This window comes from Rhamphochromis sp. 'chilingali' (genome assembly GCF_963969265.1).
Source record: "Rhamphochromis sp. 'chilingali' genome assembly, chromosome: 2".
In the NCBI taxonomy this organism is placed as follows: Eukaryota; Metazoa; Chordata; class Actinopteri; order Cichliformes; family Cichlidae; genus Rhamphochromis; species Rhamphochromis sp. 'chilingali'.
The window spans coordinates 26,914,391-26,932,724 of NC_137930.1; the positions used below are offsets into that span (position 1 = coordinate 26,914,391).

General features: G+C 38.6%; 1 protein-coding gene across 3 annotated transcripts in view; it reads right to left on the minus strand.

Moving 5' to 3' along the window:
• Positions 1–18,334, minus strand: part of sfswap (splicing factor SWAP) — a 53,827-nt gene that overhangs the window by 12,643 nt on the left and 22,850 nt on the right. For all 3 annotated transcript variants that reach the window (XM_080875074.1, XM_080875073.1, XM_080875075.1), the window contains exons 11-17: positions 13,704–13,770; positions 12,376–12,479; positions 12,122–12,251; positions 8,974–9,170; positions 3,263–3,690; positions 2,260–2,391; positions 1,145–1,285 (exon numbers count right to left, since the gene is read on the minus strand). In XM_080875074.1, the coding sequence (XP_080731200.1) occupies positions 1,145–1,285; positions 2,260–2,391; positions 3,263–3,690; positions 8,974–9,170; positions 12,122–12,251; positions 12,376–12,479; positions 13,704–13,770 (1,199 nt within the window). The remainder of the gene's footprint in view (positions 1–1,144; positions 1,286–2,259; positions 2,392–3,262; positions 3,691–8,973; positions 9,171–12,121; positions 12,252–12,375; positions 12,480–13,703; positions 13,771–18,334) is intronic.

Below are 18,334 nucleotides of genomic sequence, written 5' to 3' on the forward strand. Positions count from 1 at the left end.
CTTTCCCCGGAGAAAGTAAACAGCAAAACCTTTCATGCTTTCACCCACAGTTTAGGAAGAAAGGGCAACAAAAGACTGTCTTCTATTGGAATGACTCCTGCATCTGCCAGGATAATTGCGCCCCACATGAAAAGACGAGCATTTACTAAATCTATGGAAGAAAAAGCATTCTCCTTCATAACAAAGCACATGAGACGGCTGATATACTGGTTAAGCAGAGCTTTTAAAAACATTAAATTATGGTGCATGCAATACTTCAGTTTGAACATAAAAGGAACTGTTGTGTTTTTCCAATTTTGCAGAAGTCAAAAATATTTACATTGTTTCCTGTTTTCCCAGAAGCCTGTTTTTTAATGACGGAAGATTTTAAAAGTTATGCTGGGTTACACAAACTAAAGACTGAAAAATTAAACTTTTAAACTACAAAACAAGTGAACATCCACAAACGCACTGGTTGGTATCAGCTAGAAGGCATGACGCTTAAAATCTGGAAACTTTGCAATAAAACTTTGGAAATAAAAGAGGTGGAATTTAAAATATTGTTATTTTGTAATTAACAGGCTCTATTTACCAACAAGCCACAAGTTCATAATGAGTCCTTCTCTTTTAGTAAGATATTGAAGTGAACAGAGTGCGCCTGGCCAACATTTAGTCTTCTTGCATTGAAAAGTCAACACGCTGCTAAAGTGGCAGACTACCAACTGCAAGTCTTATCAAGTCTGTGGCCAAGATCATTAATGCGCTTTTGCCCTTGTGACCTTTAAGCTGAAAGACCCAAGCTGTGCGCTGTGATATCAGGAGAGCAAACACTGTTCAGTAGAAGGAGTTTAGAAACAGAAAAAAACAACAACAACATAAAAATAAACATTTCTAAACATTAGTCAGTGAAAAAGAGTGCATCAGCATAACCTCTGTTAGGTTCTTAAATCGGCAGCAGCTGGAGTGTTCGATTATCAGACCTAAAGGAACAATCTATTGTTGCAAATAAGAGAGATTTAAATGCAAGAATACATCTTCTCATTTACTTGAAGCTAAAACAAAAACAAAAAAACCCCAAAACAAAACATTTAAGCCTTCAGTAAAGAGACTTTCATTTACTTGCTGGATGCAAGCTGGATTATTGACAAGCGTCTGGAGGGGTTACCTTGAGTGAGCCAGGCTGGAGGCGGGGCTCGCTGATGGAGACAAAACTCTGCCGGGTGAAGAGTATGGTGAGAACGAGGAGGCCGCAATTTGCATCTGTCCTGAGGATGCCAAGGAGCTCCTCTGCTGTTCAGGAGGAGACCTGACAAACGCAAGAAGAGCACAGCAGGAGCTAAAAACTAAAACGTCTCAATCAGATATTAACACTGCACAATAAACAGTGGTGGTTTGTATCTGCCAAGCCTTGCATGAAATATTGGTGTACTCAAAACAAAATGTACAAAATAAACGTCTTTAATTATAATTTAACTGAGCATATGAACTGCTGTAATATACACCCTTAACTTCACAGGCCAATTAAACTCTATTTAAGAGGCATTTTGCATAGTTATTCCCAGTCTCTTACTCTGGTTTGAACAATTCCCTGCAAATTTCATTCAGTTACAAGATTTTTGAGGATTTTCTTGCTTGTGCTGTTGTTTGTTTATAATATTGTAATATTAGTATTGCCTTGTGGTAACAACTAGTCCATTTCATAAGGCTTCATTCTTTCATCATTATCGTGATGAGAGGTCTGTTTCTGGTTCAGCTCTTTCTTTTGGACGGATGCCTTAAAAATCTTTAGAGACTCTTTGGTATGTTGCAGATTTCCCAGGTGAATCAATGACAGGAGGCTGCCCAGTGCCTAAAGCAGTGAAACGCTAGTGAGACTGTACTTTTATTTTTTGTAACAATGCCTATTTATCTGTCGGTATCAAGCGACTGTTGTACAATTATAAAGACAAAACTATATTTACTGGGATGAACTCTGCAATGCATTTGCCAAAACTTCCTCATGCCCTCCCCTTTTTGGGGAATCAAACTGTCTTCGAGTTACATGAAGTTGGCCTTAATGACACATGGAAAACCTTGAACACTGATAACGGTTCCCCCGCTGCTTTTGTAAAAATAAAGAAAACTGAAGAATATCAAGAAAATATGGACTAACCACCCAAGAGTCGCATCATTAGTGCCCCTTCTCAGCTTTAAAGGCAGCAAAAATCAATGTTTTTAGTGTGAAAACAAAGCTGCATGTGAGGACCTATGACTTGTGAAGACACCTGCTGTTAGATTTACCTGGATCTTGAAAGCCCCCTGGGCAAGTTGGAGCTGCTGCTGGGATGATGGTGTTCCCGCTCTTTCTCCTCGCGTCTCCTTTCTGATGAGTTGCCTCTTCTGTCTTTTCTCCCTGGGGAGTGTGAACGGGATCTGGACAGAGAGCGGAACAAAGAGAATGAAAGATGGAAGAAATCGTTAAATATCAGAAGGCAGAATATGAGAGAGAAGCAAATGAATTGGAAATAAAGAAAAAGAGAAGAGTGAGGCAAAAACAAAATGATAAGCCTAATGGCGTTAAAGTGAAAAAGAAAAAAAAGGCGACATGAGGGCTTTGCACAACTGAAAATGAAGAAAAGATAGGTTTGAATAAGACTTTCAATTATTTCAGTAAACTTTTGGAAGACCTGAACGTGGTGCAATTTACAGATAAACACTGTTTAAATACTGAGGAACTGAACAGGAAAAAAAATCATTATTCAGTTCATTACTTTAATACAAGTTATATAAAAGGACTCACAAAATGGAAATACTACTTTTATTCTTAACTAGGCAGAAAAGCATTAAGTATTCATAAATATTTTAAGAAATTAATAACCTTGTCAGATTTCTTTCCATAAAGGGCAGTCAAATTTATTTTGTCCCACTGCCTAATATGCAGAACATGCATGCCATTTACAAACACAGCATAGCAAGGCTGGAAAATGAAACAACCAGGATAAGATTAAGAATACAGCCTGTGTGTGTGCGTCTCTTTCCTATCACAATGTTCTAATAGTTGAACCTCTCAGTTCAGTTACCTTGCTCAAAACAAACAAACAAAAAAAATCCCCAAACCCCACAAATCTGTAGAAAGGCAGCATAAACTCAAAGCAAAACATAATGACAAAAAAGAAATAACAGAAGCTTCTTTTCAGCCGCCTGTGGCTGGAGTGAGCAGCATCACTGTTGCATTCACTCTGACTTTTTTGTGGTGGATTAAAAGAAATAAAAAAAGGCTGACTTTTCAGTGGGAGCGTCTTACCTGGACCTGCGGGATCTCCTGTAGGCACTGGGAAGGGAGTGTTTGCTCTTTGATCTCGATGCTGACCTGGATCTTGACCTCCTCTTGTGTTTTTTCTTCTTTTTGTCTTTGTCTCTGCCTTTGTTCCTATCCTTGTCTCTGTCTCTCTGTCTGTCCCTGTCTCTGTCTCGATCTCTGTTTCGATCTCTGTTTCGATCTCGATCTCTGTCGCGATCTCTGTCGCGATCTCTGTCGCGATCTCTGTCGCGTTCTGGACCTTTGGAGGAGGTAATATACGAGGAAGATGATGACGAGACGGATGGGGGCTCCCTGCTGTGGTGGCTTCTATGGTTCTCCACAGACAATCTTTGATCCTGAGCATAAACAGGTGGTGCAGGGGATACTTGAGGAGGTGCAGGATCCACAAAAGCAGAAAAAGCTTCTTGCAGCTAAAGAAAGACAAAATGAGGACAGAGAGCAAACAAACGTCAGTTTTATTTTGTTGTTTATTTCCCCCCACATGCACAGTACCTTCCTATATCTGATATTGTGGACAATTAACAAGCTTGTCTACTTAAAAAGATGAAGGCAATGGACAACCCTGGCTGGAATGTGTTTACCCTAGCTGGGGGAACACTGTGCAAGTAATTAGGTTAACTGGTGACAGATCAGTAACATAACCGGGTATTAAACGAGCATCTTAGAGAGCCATTGTTTCTCTAAAAGACAGGCAGAGATTCACCAATCTGCAAAACACATACGTCTACAAATTGTGGAACTATTTCAAAATCCATGTTTCTCTGTACAACTCTGAAGACTTTGAATATATAACATCAAAAGATTCCTGGAATCAGTATTGGATGCTTGTGATCTTCAGGGCCTTGAGTGGTACTACATTAAAAACAGGCATAATTCTGTTATGGAAATCACTGCATGAACACAGCTCACCGTGACATTCACAAATGCAGGTGAAAGATTTATCGTGAACAGAAGCCACAGATAAACATGAACCAAAAACGCCACTCTGGGCTAAAGCTCATGTAAAATGGACTGAGGCAAAGTGGAAAACTGTTGGTCAAATTAATTTAAATGTGAAATGTCTTTTTGGAAAACATGAATGCTCCGTCCTCCAGACTAAAGAGGAGAGGGAGGATGTGGCTTTTTCCAAAGCAAAGTTCAAAAGCCTGCATCTCTGATGGTAGCTTGCATATCTGGAAAGGTGCCATGAAAGCTCAAAGGTATATACAGGTTTTAGAGCAACATATGCTCCAATTCAGACAACAACTTTTTCAGGGAAGGTGTTGCATATTTCATATCATTCCATATTTACATCTAGATGAGGCCTTTCACAGCAAGACATTGCTCAACCGCATACTGCATCTATTCCAACAGCATGGCTGCCTGCAGTCCACACCTTGGACCAGCTGACAGCATTCGTTGTATCACTAAATTTACAATCCCAGAAGTCCCACAATTGTTGAGCAGTTGGCTACTATCAGACAACAATGAGACAATAGGCCTCTCTCAAAGGGGGGGGGGGGGGGGGGGGGTTGCTACACAGTGGCCTTGTCCCACGTTTTTTGACACATGTAGCTGCCATCAATTTTAATATGCCCTTTTAAAAAACAAGAAAAAGAAAAAGGACATATACTCCTAGAAATATTTGATATATTCTCTGTTTTATATTGTAAGTAATGATTGTATTTTGTTTTTATCCACATTTACACAGTCACACAAACGTTTTGGAGGTGTGGTTGCATTACACTATATTATGCTATAGATAGCGGAGCTACCACGGGAAATATAAGGGTAAAATATGCCTAGTCTGTATTCACGTATGGTGGTTAAAAATGCTTTAGATAAATTTGATTAATTGTTTTCTTAATTTTCTAACTTGACTTATTTTCTGCTCTAAGGCCTACAGCTGCACAGTGTCTAAAATCACAAAAGGTGAAGAAGAAAAATGTACTTGAGGGTTTTTTTTTCTCTCTTTAGAGACGGTACTATAAATAGTCATATGCGCACTGAAAGGGACAAGGGATTGTAACAAGGCTGGCTCAGGAAAAGTGAAAGTTTCTTACTCTCCTGGGAAATTATTGCTCATATTCTCTCCTTTAAAACAGAAGGAAAACTGTGGTTACACAACACAGTGCAGCCCTCTGGCTACACACTGAGTTACAACTGTCAGCTGCAAAGTGCCTCTAATTACCCCAGTGTGAGTCAGTCTGTTCATTTTAGATTGGTCAGCTGCTGGATTCACACTGAAAAACTGGCTTCAGTCCATCAGCGGATTAAATATAGCAATAGATTTTCCAAGGACAGACTTTATCTAACAGGGTTAGGTCTTAGATTGCTCCTGAGACGGCCAATTTAAATTTGTGTATATTCCTGGTACTAAAGGGGCATCTGGATGAAAAAGAACATCAAACGGCATCCTTTATGTGGTGAGATAAAAAAAAGATTATGAGCTCTGCAATAAAGCAATCCAAATAAATTTTTCCAACTTCAGCTTAGTATCAACAGAGCTGTCTCATGGATCTAATTCCCCTCACCCATCTGCTAAAATTTGTAAGAAAACAGAGAGAAAGGGACAAAGAGAAATATGGGGTGAGAGATGATGATGATGAAACAACATGAGAGAAGAAGCCAAAAAAATAGAAAGAAAATGTGCTCATGACAGAAGAAAAGAAGTGTCTTAAAACAGACAGAAGCAGAGAAATGGAGGATATTTATTACACTGCAGTTTTTACACCCAATCTGGTGTCTAGCTTGAGGGAAAGATAATGAAATGATAGGAAGAAACGATGGTTTCAAATTGGGATTGGCATATGGGAGGCTTATCCCAACACCAGGCACACAAAACGTCTGCCCTCTCACACCTGTTCTAGCAAGATATAGAAGTTCAGACAGTAAGAGGCGCGGGAAAGAAAAGTACTGTCCTGGGAGCATAAAGGAACAGAAGCAAAGGGAAACTACATTTTCCAAGTCTTCGAGATTTCTCGTATACTAAAAATGACCTCGTATATAATAATAAAGAAAGCATTTATCACCTAAACCATGTGACCAACAGAGAAGAGCTCTTACACAGAGAATGGTCGTATATTAAGCTGTCAGTTACTGAGCAATCATTATCTGCTACTGTTGGTAGCCAGTTAGGGGACCGAAAACAATATCACTGCTTCATTATTGCCCTCCATTTCACTCCTCTTACCAACAGAACCAAAAGGTGCCATCTTTAGCACTAACATGTTCGAATGAAGCTGTAAGAGCAGCTGAATTGAAATAAAATGGTAAATGGTCTGTATTTGTATAGCGCTTTACTTGGTCCTAAGTACTCCAAAGCGCTTTACACTATACACAATCATCCACCCATTCACACACTGGTGATAGCAAGCTACAGTGTACAGAATTAACACACCAAATCAGCTGAACAGATAAATGACACAAGCAAAGCCAGACTGAATCTGCACCAATCTCTGAGTATATCAATCTGCAGGAAACACAAAGCTACATATCCACCACCGTCACCATTTCAGCCAAAATGTAATAAGAAATGGCTAAAACGGCAGCAAATCACAACACTGAAAGTGTCACTTGGAAAAGGATAAATTGCCTGGGCCTGAAACGCTTAGCCAGCGGGATCTGTTTACTCATGTCAGTTTACACTATCCACTACACTGCTGCAGGATAATCAACATGATGGGTACTATGGGAAACATGGAGCGCTTACATCAACAGTTCCAAGTCAGCTCATTTTGCATCGCAGCAGCAATCACATCTGTCCTCAAAGCTACTAAGAGTTCCACCAAATTGTACTAGTGGATGATCCTTCTTTGTGACCCTCCAAATTACTGCCCCTAGGATATTCACAACAATTCGTGTTAATCACATTAATCCCTTTCGATTTCCATACACTTGCAACAAATTTGTTCTTCAAAGTGACTCTCCAAATTAATAAATTGGTGAACATGTCTTACTTAAAGGGGGTTAATCTGCAAAAAGCTTTAATAGAAACTGAAAAACCTATTGACTCGAACAATTACACTGCACTACTGTCTGCCTTGAGGATGTGTGACTTTTTACAATGTCCTATTCAATGTGTACCTCATACCAGCATTACGTAGATTTTACTACTTTTTCCCACCACTGAAACAAAATACTTTGAAGACTGAATACACACAAAATTCAACCTTTTTTTTTCAAATATTTAACTAGTACACAGCTAATTTACAGTAGGCTATTGGCCTGACTCTTTCCTCAGGATATTTACGCTCTGATAGCCACTGCAGAAGACGGAGAACATCTGGTAAAGAAAGAAAGAGCTGGCACAGTAGTGACAGCAGGCTGTCCGTTGCCACCTGGTCTAACAGGCAATATTCCAGTTCACCACAAATCAGTTGGGCTAACATGAGGAGCTGACATGCAACATCCATCACACAGACAGGCAATCTACACATCAAATGACCACTATCAGAGACTTATTTACACTATAAAGTATTGCTGCCTTTTTGTGACAGACAAAAGGCTTTAAAAATTTGCATTATTGCAACACCTTCGTAGTACTTCACAAAGGAGAATTTTAAAACAGAATCTCCGTACCCTACATGAGGTATGGAGATTTGAGAAATAGAACAAAGGAGTGAAGAAAAGAAGTTTTCTATAATTCAGTTTGTATCTTTAGAGTGACACTGGGATATGCCGATAGGCTCTGCTCCTCTCCATTGGAGTCTATAAACATTTTAGGGAATCAACAATTTAGGTAACTACAGCTGCATTAAGAAATTTACATACATTCATCACAGGCATGTATGTCAGCCTAATTTTGGGCTTTTAATTCTTTTTTAACAGTTTTCCCCCCGGCTGGAATGAGTGTACAGCAGACAGCTTTAATGACTAGGAAAAAAAAACTGGGTGCATTTTGTACTGTATTGTGTATTTTGGATTTTTAAATTATTTGTCTTGACATAAATAATAATAATAATAATGGATTGCATTTATATAGCGCTTTTCGGGACCCCTCAAAGCACTTTACATGCTAGAGTTTATCGAAATGTGTTGGTTTTTCAGCACGGGCCCAGCTTTTAAGATCAATCCACATATTTTCAACAGGGTTGAGGTTGTGGATTTGGGAAGGACATCCCAATAGCTTAATGAAGGCCTGCTTTATACAGTCCAAAATCAGTTTTGATGTATATTTGGGATCATTGTTATGGTGGAACACCTGATACTGGTGTTTCTACCATTTATCGGTGAAGTTGACGAATTTGGAGGTAGTCGTCTCTCTTCACTACTCCATCCACTTTGTGCAATGTATCAATACCACTGGCAGCAAAACAACCCCAGAGAATGATGCTACCACCACCACGCCTAAGAGCTGGTACAGTGTTCTTGGGTTTGAAAGGCTCACTGAGGAGAAATTCAATTTCACCACAGTCATTTATAAAGTTATACCAAGGACTCTAGAACAAAATGCAAAGAAAGTAGCATTTCCCACACTTTGAGTAAGAATAACAAAGCTTAGTTTAGGACTCGTGGCTGTGTAAATATGCATGCAAAATGTGGTGACTACATATGGTGGGTATGTGCCCCACTATATTTATGCCATTTTAGTTTTTGAGTTAATGTAGACATGTGTAACATGAATAATGATTCATATTACACTTACTATCATTTGTTAAAAATAGAAACACACAGTGACGAACACTATGCAACCGTTGCAACCATGTACCTACCTCGAGTTGAGCACATGCATCTAGCTCAGCTCTCTTTGCCTCAGGTTCTCCAGCGAATGGGCTGCGGAGAGTCTGTAGGAAGAGTGCTGCCTTCCTCTTCCTCTCTGCCTGTAGCTGTTTCTCCTTAGACTCCTTAGATGCCTGGGCCAGCTTCTCCCTGGCTGCCGCCGCTAGACGATCCTCCAGTTTCTGCTTAGCTAAGTGACGAGAGATGAGAGGGTAAACACAGGAGACATGGTTGGATTGCAGGCATTGTCCCTTTTTTGTTTTTCTCACTGCCAGATATGCAGCTACTAAATGGCGGGAACAAAGGATTGACTTGCTCTGAGAGAAAAGTGAGAGAAAAGGAAAGCTTGTTCTGGTCACAAGTAAATTCCCTGTGGAAATAAAAGAATTAAAAAGAAGAGAGAGCAGAGAGACACGGAATGAAACATGAACAGACAAACAGTGCGGGGAAAAATTCACATTTGTGAAGCGAAAAACAAGCAAAGACTTTAAGAGTACATTTCTGCCCTAACTAAGGTAATGTCTGGCATTTTTCTGACTTTCCAAGTGCTGAAGACTGACAAAGTTTCTACTCTAAAAGATAAGGCCCGACGAAATCCCCGATGATGCATAATTTCATGCAATTCAAGGTTTGTACAGAGTAGGAGGGAACGTGGGTGGAGAAGAGAAGACAGGCATCTAACTGACAATGGGAGTGGAACAAAATGCATGGTTTGAGAGATGAGGAAAGGAGATGAAGTGACACAGATGGGTAGGGGATACATAGGTAAGAAGAGCACAGCTAATGTAATGGGGCACAGGGAGCAACGGCATGAGCGAGCAAAAAAATAAATAAAAAATAGGGAAGACAAGACAGTATAAAAGCAACTGCTTGCGGAAAACAAGTTGTATAAGTTATGCAACCTCTGGGTCTACTGTTATCTCTTTGGGGTTAAAAATAGGCTAGCTGCTAAGGCAAATCATATTTGAGTACAATGAACAACAGTCAAGTGGAGCAGAATCGGTACCCTAGACACTGACATAGTCCTGCCTAGCCTCAATCTGACTCCTGTATTTATAGATACATTTGACTAATGTAATAGAACAATAAAACTAAACCAAACTCCTTACTTCCGTTTACTTCCACTTCATCATTTGGAGCTCTGTCAAGTCGTTGTTTCAGTCATGTATCAGGTAAACCGTCAAACATGATCTACCTTTAACTGTTTTTCTTGGTTTAACGCTTAAAATGTTGACATGAAGCCTTGTGACTGTTAAAATAAAAGTTTATTAAAGCCTTTCTTGACTTCTTGCAAAGAGCCAGAAGCCCAAAAAGTGAGGCAGCAGGCATTTCCTGAATTCTCCTAGCTGGAGGCTTCAGGTCGTCTTTTATTTCCTCTAACAAATTAAGAAATGTCTCGGCAATCGATATGTTCTGCCAAACACCTTCCTCGGGCATTTCAAATAAAGTACCTCAAGTGGAGAAAAATTCTCTTTCTTCTACCCCACACGCTCTTGTTCGTCACAGAGCCCGTTCTTAGCAGCAACTACTGCATTCATATCAAGCACAAAATGGGTTACGCTGCATTTTTGAGTGGTGGGGTGCACTCACCATCTTTAGTCAATACCAATTCCATGTGAATGAAATAAAATAATGAAATGAAAATTGTGTTTGTACAAAGACTAAAAACACACACATTTAGTCGAAAATGATGGCAGTCTGAACAATTTATGCAGCTCTCCCTAAAAACCGGACATGATGGCGCTGTTCCAGGCCATCAACACAGATTAGTGTTTTGCAGCCTGCCACCATTTCTCCTATCTGATCAAGTTAGGCCTGCTGACTGACAGCCACTTTGCCATACAGCAAAACCAATTCAGTCAGCTTCTTATTAGGGTCTTCTAGTCTTTCTCTTTTGTCTGTCAGCTCCAGGAGAGGCCATCACACTCAAAGAGTGTTCCACTGAACCTAAACGGCACCGGTCAACTATCTTGATGCTGAAAAGTGACACATTTGTCTTTGACTGTCTGTCCGTCTATCGTTTCAGGCTCCGTTCTGCAGCTAAGAGATTATTACTCTTGCTCTCTATCATCAGACATCAATGCGGCATTCTTACAGACGTAGATGTCTGTTGGGCATTAACTGGCAAAAGGCCGGCATGTCAATCACATCTCTCTGACAAGCACGGAGATAGACATTTAATAACACAGGTTTAAGTCATCAGGGAAGGTGTCCAGTTTTGCTGAAGCTAGGCACCGATTGCAGGTTTCTGAAGTTGGCAAATTATAACAAGATTAAAAAAAACCAAAAAAACAAAAGAACTTCAAGTACAATCTGTTTTCAGATTCCAATAAAATCAATTCATAAATACATAAATAAACGATACAGCTTTAAAATAGATAAAATAAATAATCGAGTGGATAAAAAGTTTTTGAATATGTGACTAACCCTGAAAACTTAATGGGCAAATTCTTTTCTTTTGATTTTTAAAATCTTTCAATCGTTTTTGAAGAACATTCTGTAAAAACTATCATCAAAGCCCTGATCGGACCACACAGTGTAAACTTCTTGGAGAACAAAGGGGGGATTTTCTGTGTATGCATTAGGATGCAGTATTTCTATATTTTAGGCAACATATTTTCTGTTGGAAGACTTTGCTGAGCCAGCATGATGACACTCTATATCTATAATTCCATTATGCCTTTGGGGGAGATGTATATCATGCACTTTACTATACTATATAGCTAGATTCTTACCTTAGGGTACACCCTGTTAAGGGAATTCATAATTTAGACTTTTGTGGATTTATGCATCTTCTCACTTCTTTTTTAAAATTTATTTTCTACCAACCCTCCCAAAAAGCCAGGAGGTGTGAGAGAAATCACTTGGAAGCTGAGCTCATTTACAAAAACCTCACTTTTAGCAGGCCTGCATTAAATCGTCATCGAGCTGGGGAAATCATCCCGTTTTTCCAATATCCTATCAACTGTACAGGCAGTGGGGCAGTTTGAGAGCACGAGAATATTTTATGACTTGTCCAAAATTATTCTCCAAATATATTTTATACTGCTTTCTGTTGCAGACATGGCTAAAATTAGCATTTAAAGAGCTACAGAGCTTTCATACAGTCATTGCATTATCATTTTTTTTTTAGACCTCTACCTTGCTTTGCTTCTAACTCCTCCAAACTGAGGGTGGGTTTCTTCTCTTCTGGTACGCTGACTGGAGGAGGCTCCTTATCAATCATCTCAGCTCCACCCATCACAGCTTCCAGCCCCTCCTCTTCCAACAACTTCAAGCAAACACATCAGAACTTATTCTTAAAAATGGTACTAAAACAAAAATGAGTTTTAAATGTGCAAAAACTACCCCAAGATCTAAAGTGAGTGCAATAAACAGACAAAGCTGAGCTAGACCTTGTCCTCATCCGAGTCATCGTCCAGTCGAACTCTGTTCTTCTCCAGTGGCAGCATGTCATTTTCCTTTGCCTTGATGGCAAAAGAGATGGGCGCAAAAGAGGCTGTAATGGCACAAAGACACGAGTTAAAATGATTTGAGAAAAGACCAAAAAGGATTCAGGTGAGTTGATATTGGAGAAAAAAAAAAAAAAAACATTGCACAACTGGATTTTTTTCTTGACAAATCCAAGTTAAAAAGAAAAGTGAAGCATGGAAAACATTCAGGTGAGAAAAGACTTTTGAAAAATAAGGGACAGACAATAAGAGCACAGAAAGACAGGTGAACATGAGAAAGACTGACATGCACAATGAAAGGTAGCATTTTATAATCAAATATCTGTGGTCTATTGGAGATGAAAGAGATCTATTGTTTCCCATTCCCCCACATAACCTTAATACAAGATCCTGATTCTTATTGTGGAGGGCTGGATAGTTTACTTGTGCAACTAATCCAACTAGTTATTAGTTTTGCCTTGCGTGCACCCTGATATACTGCGTCTGAGGAGTCTGTGAATGCGGGCCTTAATTTGAATATGCGTGCATGTTTACGGCTCCCGCCAGCGTAGTGGTAAGCAGGCTCTTTCATCTTTGCATAGCCATTTCCGGCCTGATATTACCAAATGAAATTGCCCGCATAAATACCAACAGACTCACAGGCGGCAATGCAGAGACAACAGCATATGACACATACAAACATCCACATGCACACCAGAGCAAATATACTCATATTTCCCCAAAGGCTTTGCATCCCATTCACTGAAGTAATAAACTTATAAGGCCCTGCTTGGACAAATGCCCACCTACATTTGCGATCTGCTCACACGGAGAAGTACTGTTTCTTACAGCCTGCGTTCAAGCGATCTTTTTTTGCTCAATGTTCCATTTGCCAGAACTGAACTGGGAAAGAGGGCTTTTACTTATGCTGCCCCTTTCACATGGAACATGATGCAAAAAGACTGGAAGATAGCAGATCTTATTTCATTAAATGCTTTTAAGTCCAGATTGAGAGAGCCAGAGAAAAATGTTTTTAAAATGTAATTGTTATTTATAATATGTATGTAACTTTGTAATTTCAACGTGTTGTCGCCTCTTGGCCAGGACTCCCTTGAAAAAGAGGTTTTTAATCTCAATGGGACTTTTCCTGGTTAAATAAAGGTTAATAATAATAATATAAACTAAAAAAAAGGGAGAAAAAAAAAAACGCCCAAAACAAAACAAAAAACAAAAAGTGCAAGCAGCCCTGCAATCTGAGAATGAGTTTATTTTTGCATGAGTTTGTGTCCTACCTTTTGTCAACTTGGACTCCTTGGCTGCCTTGTCTGACTGAAGCTTAGAATCCTCTACCTCTTCGCTCTAGATGATGAAGCACGAGAGAATAAGGAGAGAAAATGAGAAAAGGATCATCCTGCTTTTCTTTAAAATGTTAAAAGCTAAGCCATTAACATTTTCCAGAGGCTTCACAAATTCTGTATGTCTAAACCTTGTTGCATTTTTCAGCAATGAGTCCACGTTATGGGTAAACCAGTAGAACACGAGACAGATGGTGTTGTAAATGGTATTTCTTGGGAACTTGCATGCCTTCATTTTTATAAAAGATACTGTAGATTTGATGTAAAGCAGCACAATGAAAAAAAAAAAAAGTTAGTGCTGGGAAAGTTTTTAAAAGATATACCATCTATCCACTGTCGGTACAAGTAAACAATATTTAATTGGCTGGGTGGTTGAAAGAACCAACCTTTAGTGTTGGTGTATGTTATAGTCAAGGTATAAATTCAATGATGCATGGATCACTGAATGAGTCATTCCTGTGGTTTCCAATGAAACAATAACTCTTGTGTATAATTATTGTAATTATCCATCTGCAGGGACTTTCACAGTGCGCTAACTATTTTTTTTCAGGGTATTATAAAGTAAAACCAACTTGACAAGTCTGAAAGAGCACATTACGTTTTCTCCACATAATTTAAGTAGTTATTAGAAATAGTTCTCCAGGCTTCTTGCAGGACATTCAAAGCTCTTCTTTGGATGTTGGCTGTCTTTTGTTCTGTTCTCTGTTGAGGTCCAGGCTCTGGGGAGCCCGATCCATGACTGGCCTGTTTTTCTGTCCAGTGTTTGGGATCATTGTCAGTATTAAAAATAAAGCTGTTGTTGCCAGTTAGACACTCTCCAGATGGTATTGCACGGTGGATCAAAGTATGATGGTATTTTTCTGTGTTGATGATTCAGTTTTTGGCAAGATCCCCAACACCACTGGCTAAAATGCAGCTCCAAACCATGACAGAGCAGCTACCAGTTTATACACGGCTTTAGATACTCACTGCAGGACCTCTCATGACAATCATCTTGTTACTTTTATAATACTATTGAAACTTGGCTCTTTTTTGAAGTCGTCTATTATATGTAGACAGAAAACTCGTTAATCCTTTGAGTTAGGTGCCTTTTTTAATGCTTGAATGCTTCATAGGTCAGTGTTAAGTGGCTTAACAAACCAAAAACAACATTCCTTTGAAAATGGTTGGGTAGCCAGTGCATGAAGAAAAGCTTTCAAAGACAGCCTGCAGAACTATTGCTCAAGACCACATTAAACAATTATAAGAAAGTCTGATTTCGTGGAAGCAAAATATAAAAGAATGAGAGGTAGCTCAAGGATACCACTGACAATAGCTCGGGAATGTGATGAGATGTCAACTTTTATTTCCCACTGAGCAAGTGCATAAGAAGAAGGAAATCATTAACTTGTGTGCAGCAGTAGTCCCCTAAGATAAGTGAGAGTTTGTTCCTGCACTCATGTCAACATCAGCACCTCTTGTATCTAACTAGAGAACACAGCACTTACTGGAAAATCATTGGTCCTTGAATATGGTTTGAGGGGGAAAGACACTGTTGACTCATATCCTTCAAATACTTTTGTTAGGAAAAAAATTATAGTAAGAAATTAGATAAATTAGAAGACAAAGCCTGTGATTTAACAAAGAATTCACTTTTAACTATTTTTAGTTTATTTCATTAGATAAATAGTAATTTAATTTCCTCAATTTTTCTATCAACTTCCGAAGCTGTATTCATCACAGCATAACCTTCTGCACTGCAAACTGTAACGAACATTTTCTTTTTGTTTTATAGCAGGAAAAAATTAAAAACTGATTTTTGAATATTAACTGATACACCTTAAGTAGTTAGGCATTTCATTGAGCACTCATTTCTCTGAATGATAACTTTTTATAACTCAAGATCAATTAATATCATTTTTACAAGTTTAATTTCACTTCTCGTTCTCCGTTTTCACTCCCATGTACTTAATTAGAATCGAAATTACACCCTTACGTTGCCTTCTAAAATTCCTCTGTTTGGTCTGTTACTCAAATCAACAGAGTATCTTCACAAAGCCTTTTTAACAGGCTTGTGTGCACAGACCAGATCAACAGAAACCCTCTGTGGACCAAGTGCTCTTAGCTGCCATCCCAAATTTAAACTACTGATGGGATGAGATGGAAAATTGATGATGAAGCCAATGCCACAGGAGGGAAAACCCTCAGGAGAAACATTTTATCATGTTTGAAGAATGCTTCAAAGGCAACTATCTACTATTCAGCTGTAATTGAACAGTGCTTTCAACAGTCAAAGCACTGTGAAACGCCCAGAGAATAAATCTTAGGGGAAAAAAAACAACTTTCAAGTCAAAGCTTACAGAAGAAGCACACTAAAACATTCTGGAATAACCTCAATTGTAAAATGCAGGAATTTGATTGCTCTCACAATTACACCTTTAACTTAGCTTTTACGTCCTTAAGTAAACGTATCTGCAGGTAACTCTTGAACACAGAACAGTTAAAAGGGTAATAATCCTTCCTTTTCTGGTGCAGCGCTCCAAACTTGGGCTACTCAAGGAAATTGGTTGGATTTCATAGAGCTTTATAGCAACACATTTTCATACTTTCCCACAGCCTACAATTGACCCTTTGCCAAACGAAATAGATTGAGGTCCCTGCTTTCATTCATTTCTCTGACTTGTTCCAAAAAACACTTTAGCCCCTATTGAGATTAAACTGTCAACTCAATATAAAAGTAAATTGGAAAATAGGCACAGCTATTGTGACATTTTGTTTTTGAAAATTAAATGAATTTAATCTCACATTATAGTTTTCTAGCAAATACAGAACATTGTACTTGAGGCGCAAAATTGATTAAATCATGGTTAATATAAATCAGAGGGAATGAAAACAGCTGAGCTGTAGACCTTACATGTGTATGTGTCAAGTGCTATGCGTAAATTCAACCTGTCAGCTTGTAACCCTGATATAATATCCTTACAAATCTGACTTCAGTTTTGTTTCAAAAAAAATAAATAATCTGTTCATGGTGCAAATTCTAATCCCAGTTAGACCGTCACTGAGATACTCCAATGTTTTATTACGTATTTATTTTTTAAAATTATAAGATGCTTCTATAACTGATGCAAAAATGAAAGCATCCATTCAAATATTGAAAGCTTGGGCTTTCAGAAGGTGTCACATTCAACCTAGAATATCAACATAAAAGTGTGAGGAAGGTTTGGACTATTTACAAAAAAACCTCCTTTTAATATAATTATATTTATACACTAATAAAGTGAAGAAAATTTCAAATATTAAACATTTTATTGATACTATATGAAGCAACATTAACTTTTTTCATCAAGTATGAAACTACAAATAATAGCACTGACTGAGAGCAGCAAACCTCATCCCATTAGCCAGCAAAAAATAAACACAAGACAGATTTTCTGATAGAAAAAGCCAAGCACTGCTTGTTGAAACAGCCTGTGCTGTGTCATAATGGACCACACTTCTTTGCACTCTGACAAGCTAATAAATTTGATTTGACATAAAACAAATCGCTCCTTACAAAATTCACTTACTTCTTACCATTTCTTTCTAGCTCTGACATAAAGCCAATATATAGTATATGAAATATGCTTATGTATTCATACGTATGAAGGATCTCTCCATCCATCCATTTCACTGTTGACATCACAGAGGCACCTCCCGGGAGCAAAAAAAAAAATGGACTGGTAGCGATCTGACTTACAAACAGATGAGAGAACACCAATGCTCGGCTCGGAAACTCGAAAAGCTCCCAAGCTGAGGGACACCGAGCATGTTAAGCAATTTCTTAGTAACTCAACTTAATATCTTATTTTTTGATTGCTGTAAAGTACCAGATGAACTCAAAGTGAATCAAATTTCTAAAACATGGGAGACATTTCTGGTAACAGGTGGGATTATCTCAGCAGCAAAACTTTGAGCTTTAGAAATGTTGAAGGTACAGACTGAAAGACAAGTTAAGCTGCTGAGCTAGTGTATTACTTTGCTTCTCAGTAGGATGGCTGGATCCACCTCTTGTCATTTAATCTCTTCCTTGTTCCCTGCGTTATCCTCATTTATCAATTCCAAATTCTGGTTAAAGATATCTGTAGTGGATACGCAACAAAAGGAACTAATTTCAAAGTTGCAAAAGCATTAATTTAAGAAAGAAACTACAAATAAGATGACAATAATCCCAAGCATACCTGAAAACCATGAACTACATCAAGAAGCACGAGCTGAGACTCCCCAGAGCTCTAACTTTAGATCTGCAGGCAGATTTTATAGACACTGAGGGCAAGACAGACTAAAAATATCACATATGGAGCCCATCCTTCAAGCGCAGCTGAAAATTCTAAGATCAACAATACATGGGGAAGAAATAATAAGAAAAAGGAAATGATAATACACATACTGAGGAGATTTCGCTTAAAGTCAAGTCTGATTAATTGATTATCAATCTTATTTTGTTTGTGCAGCATTTGTCCCTACTCTAGCACATAATGTCTTCTTTGGTACTTTCTATTGTGCATTTAATGTCGTCGCTCTGGATGAAATTTAAAAACTTTCCATTG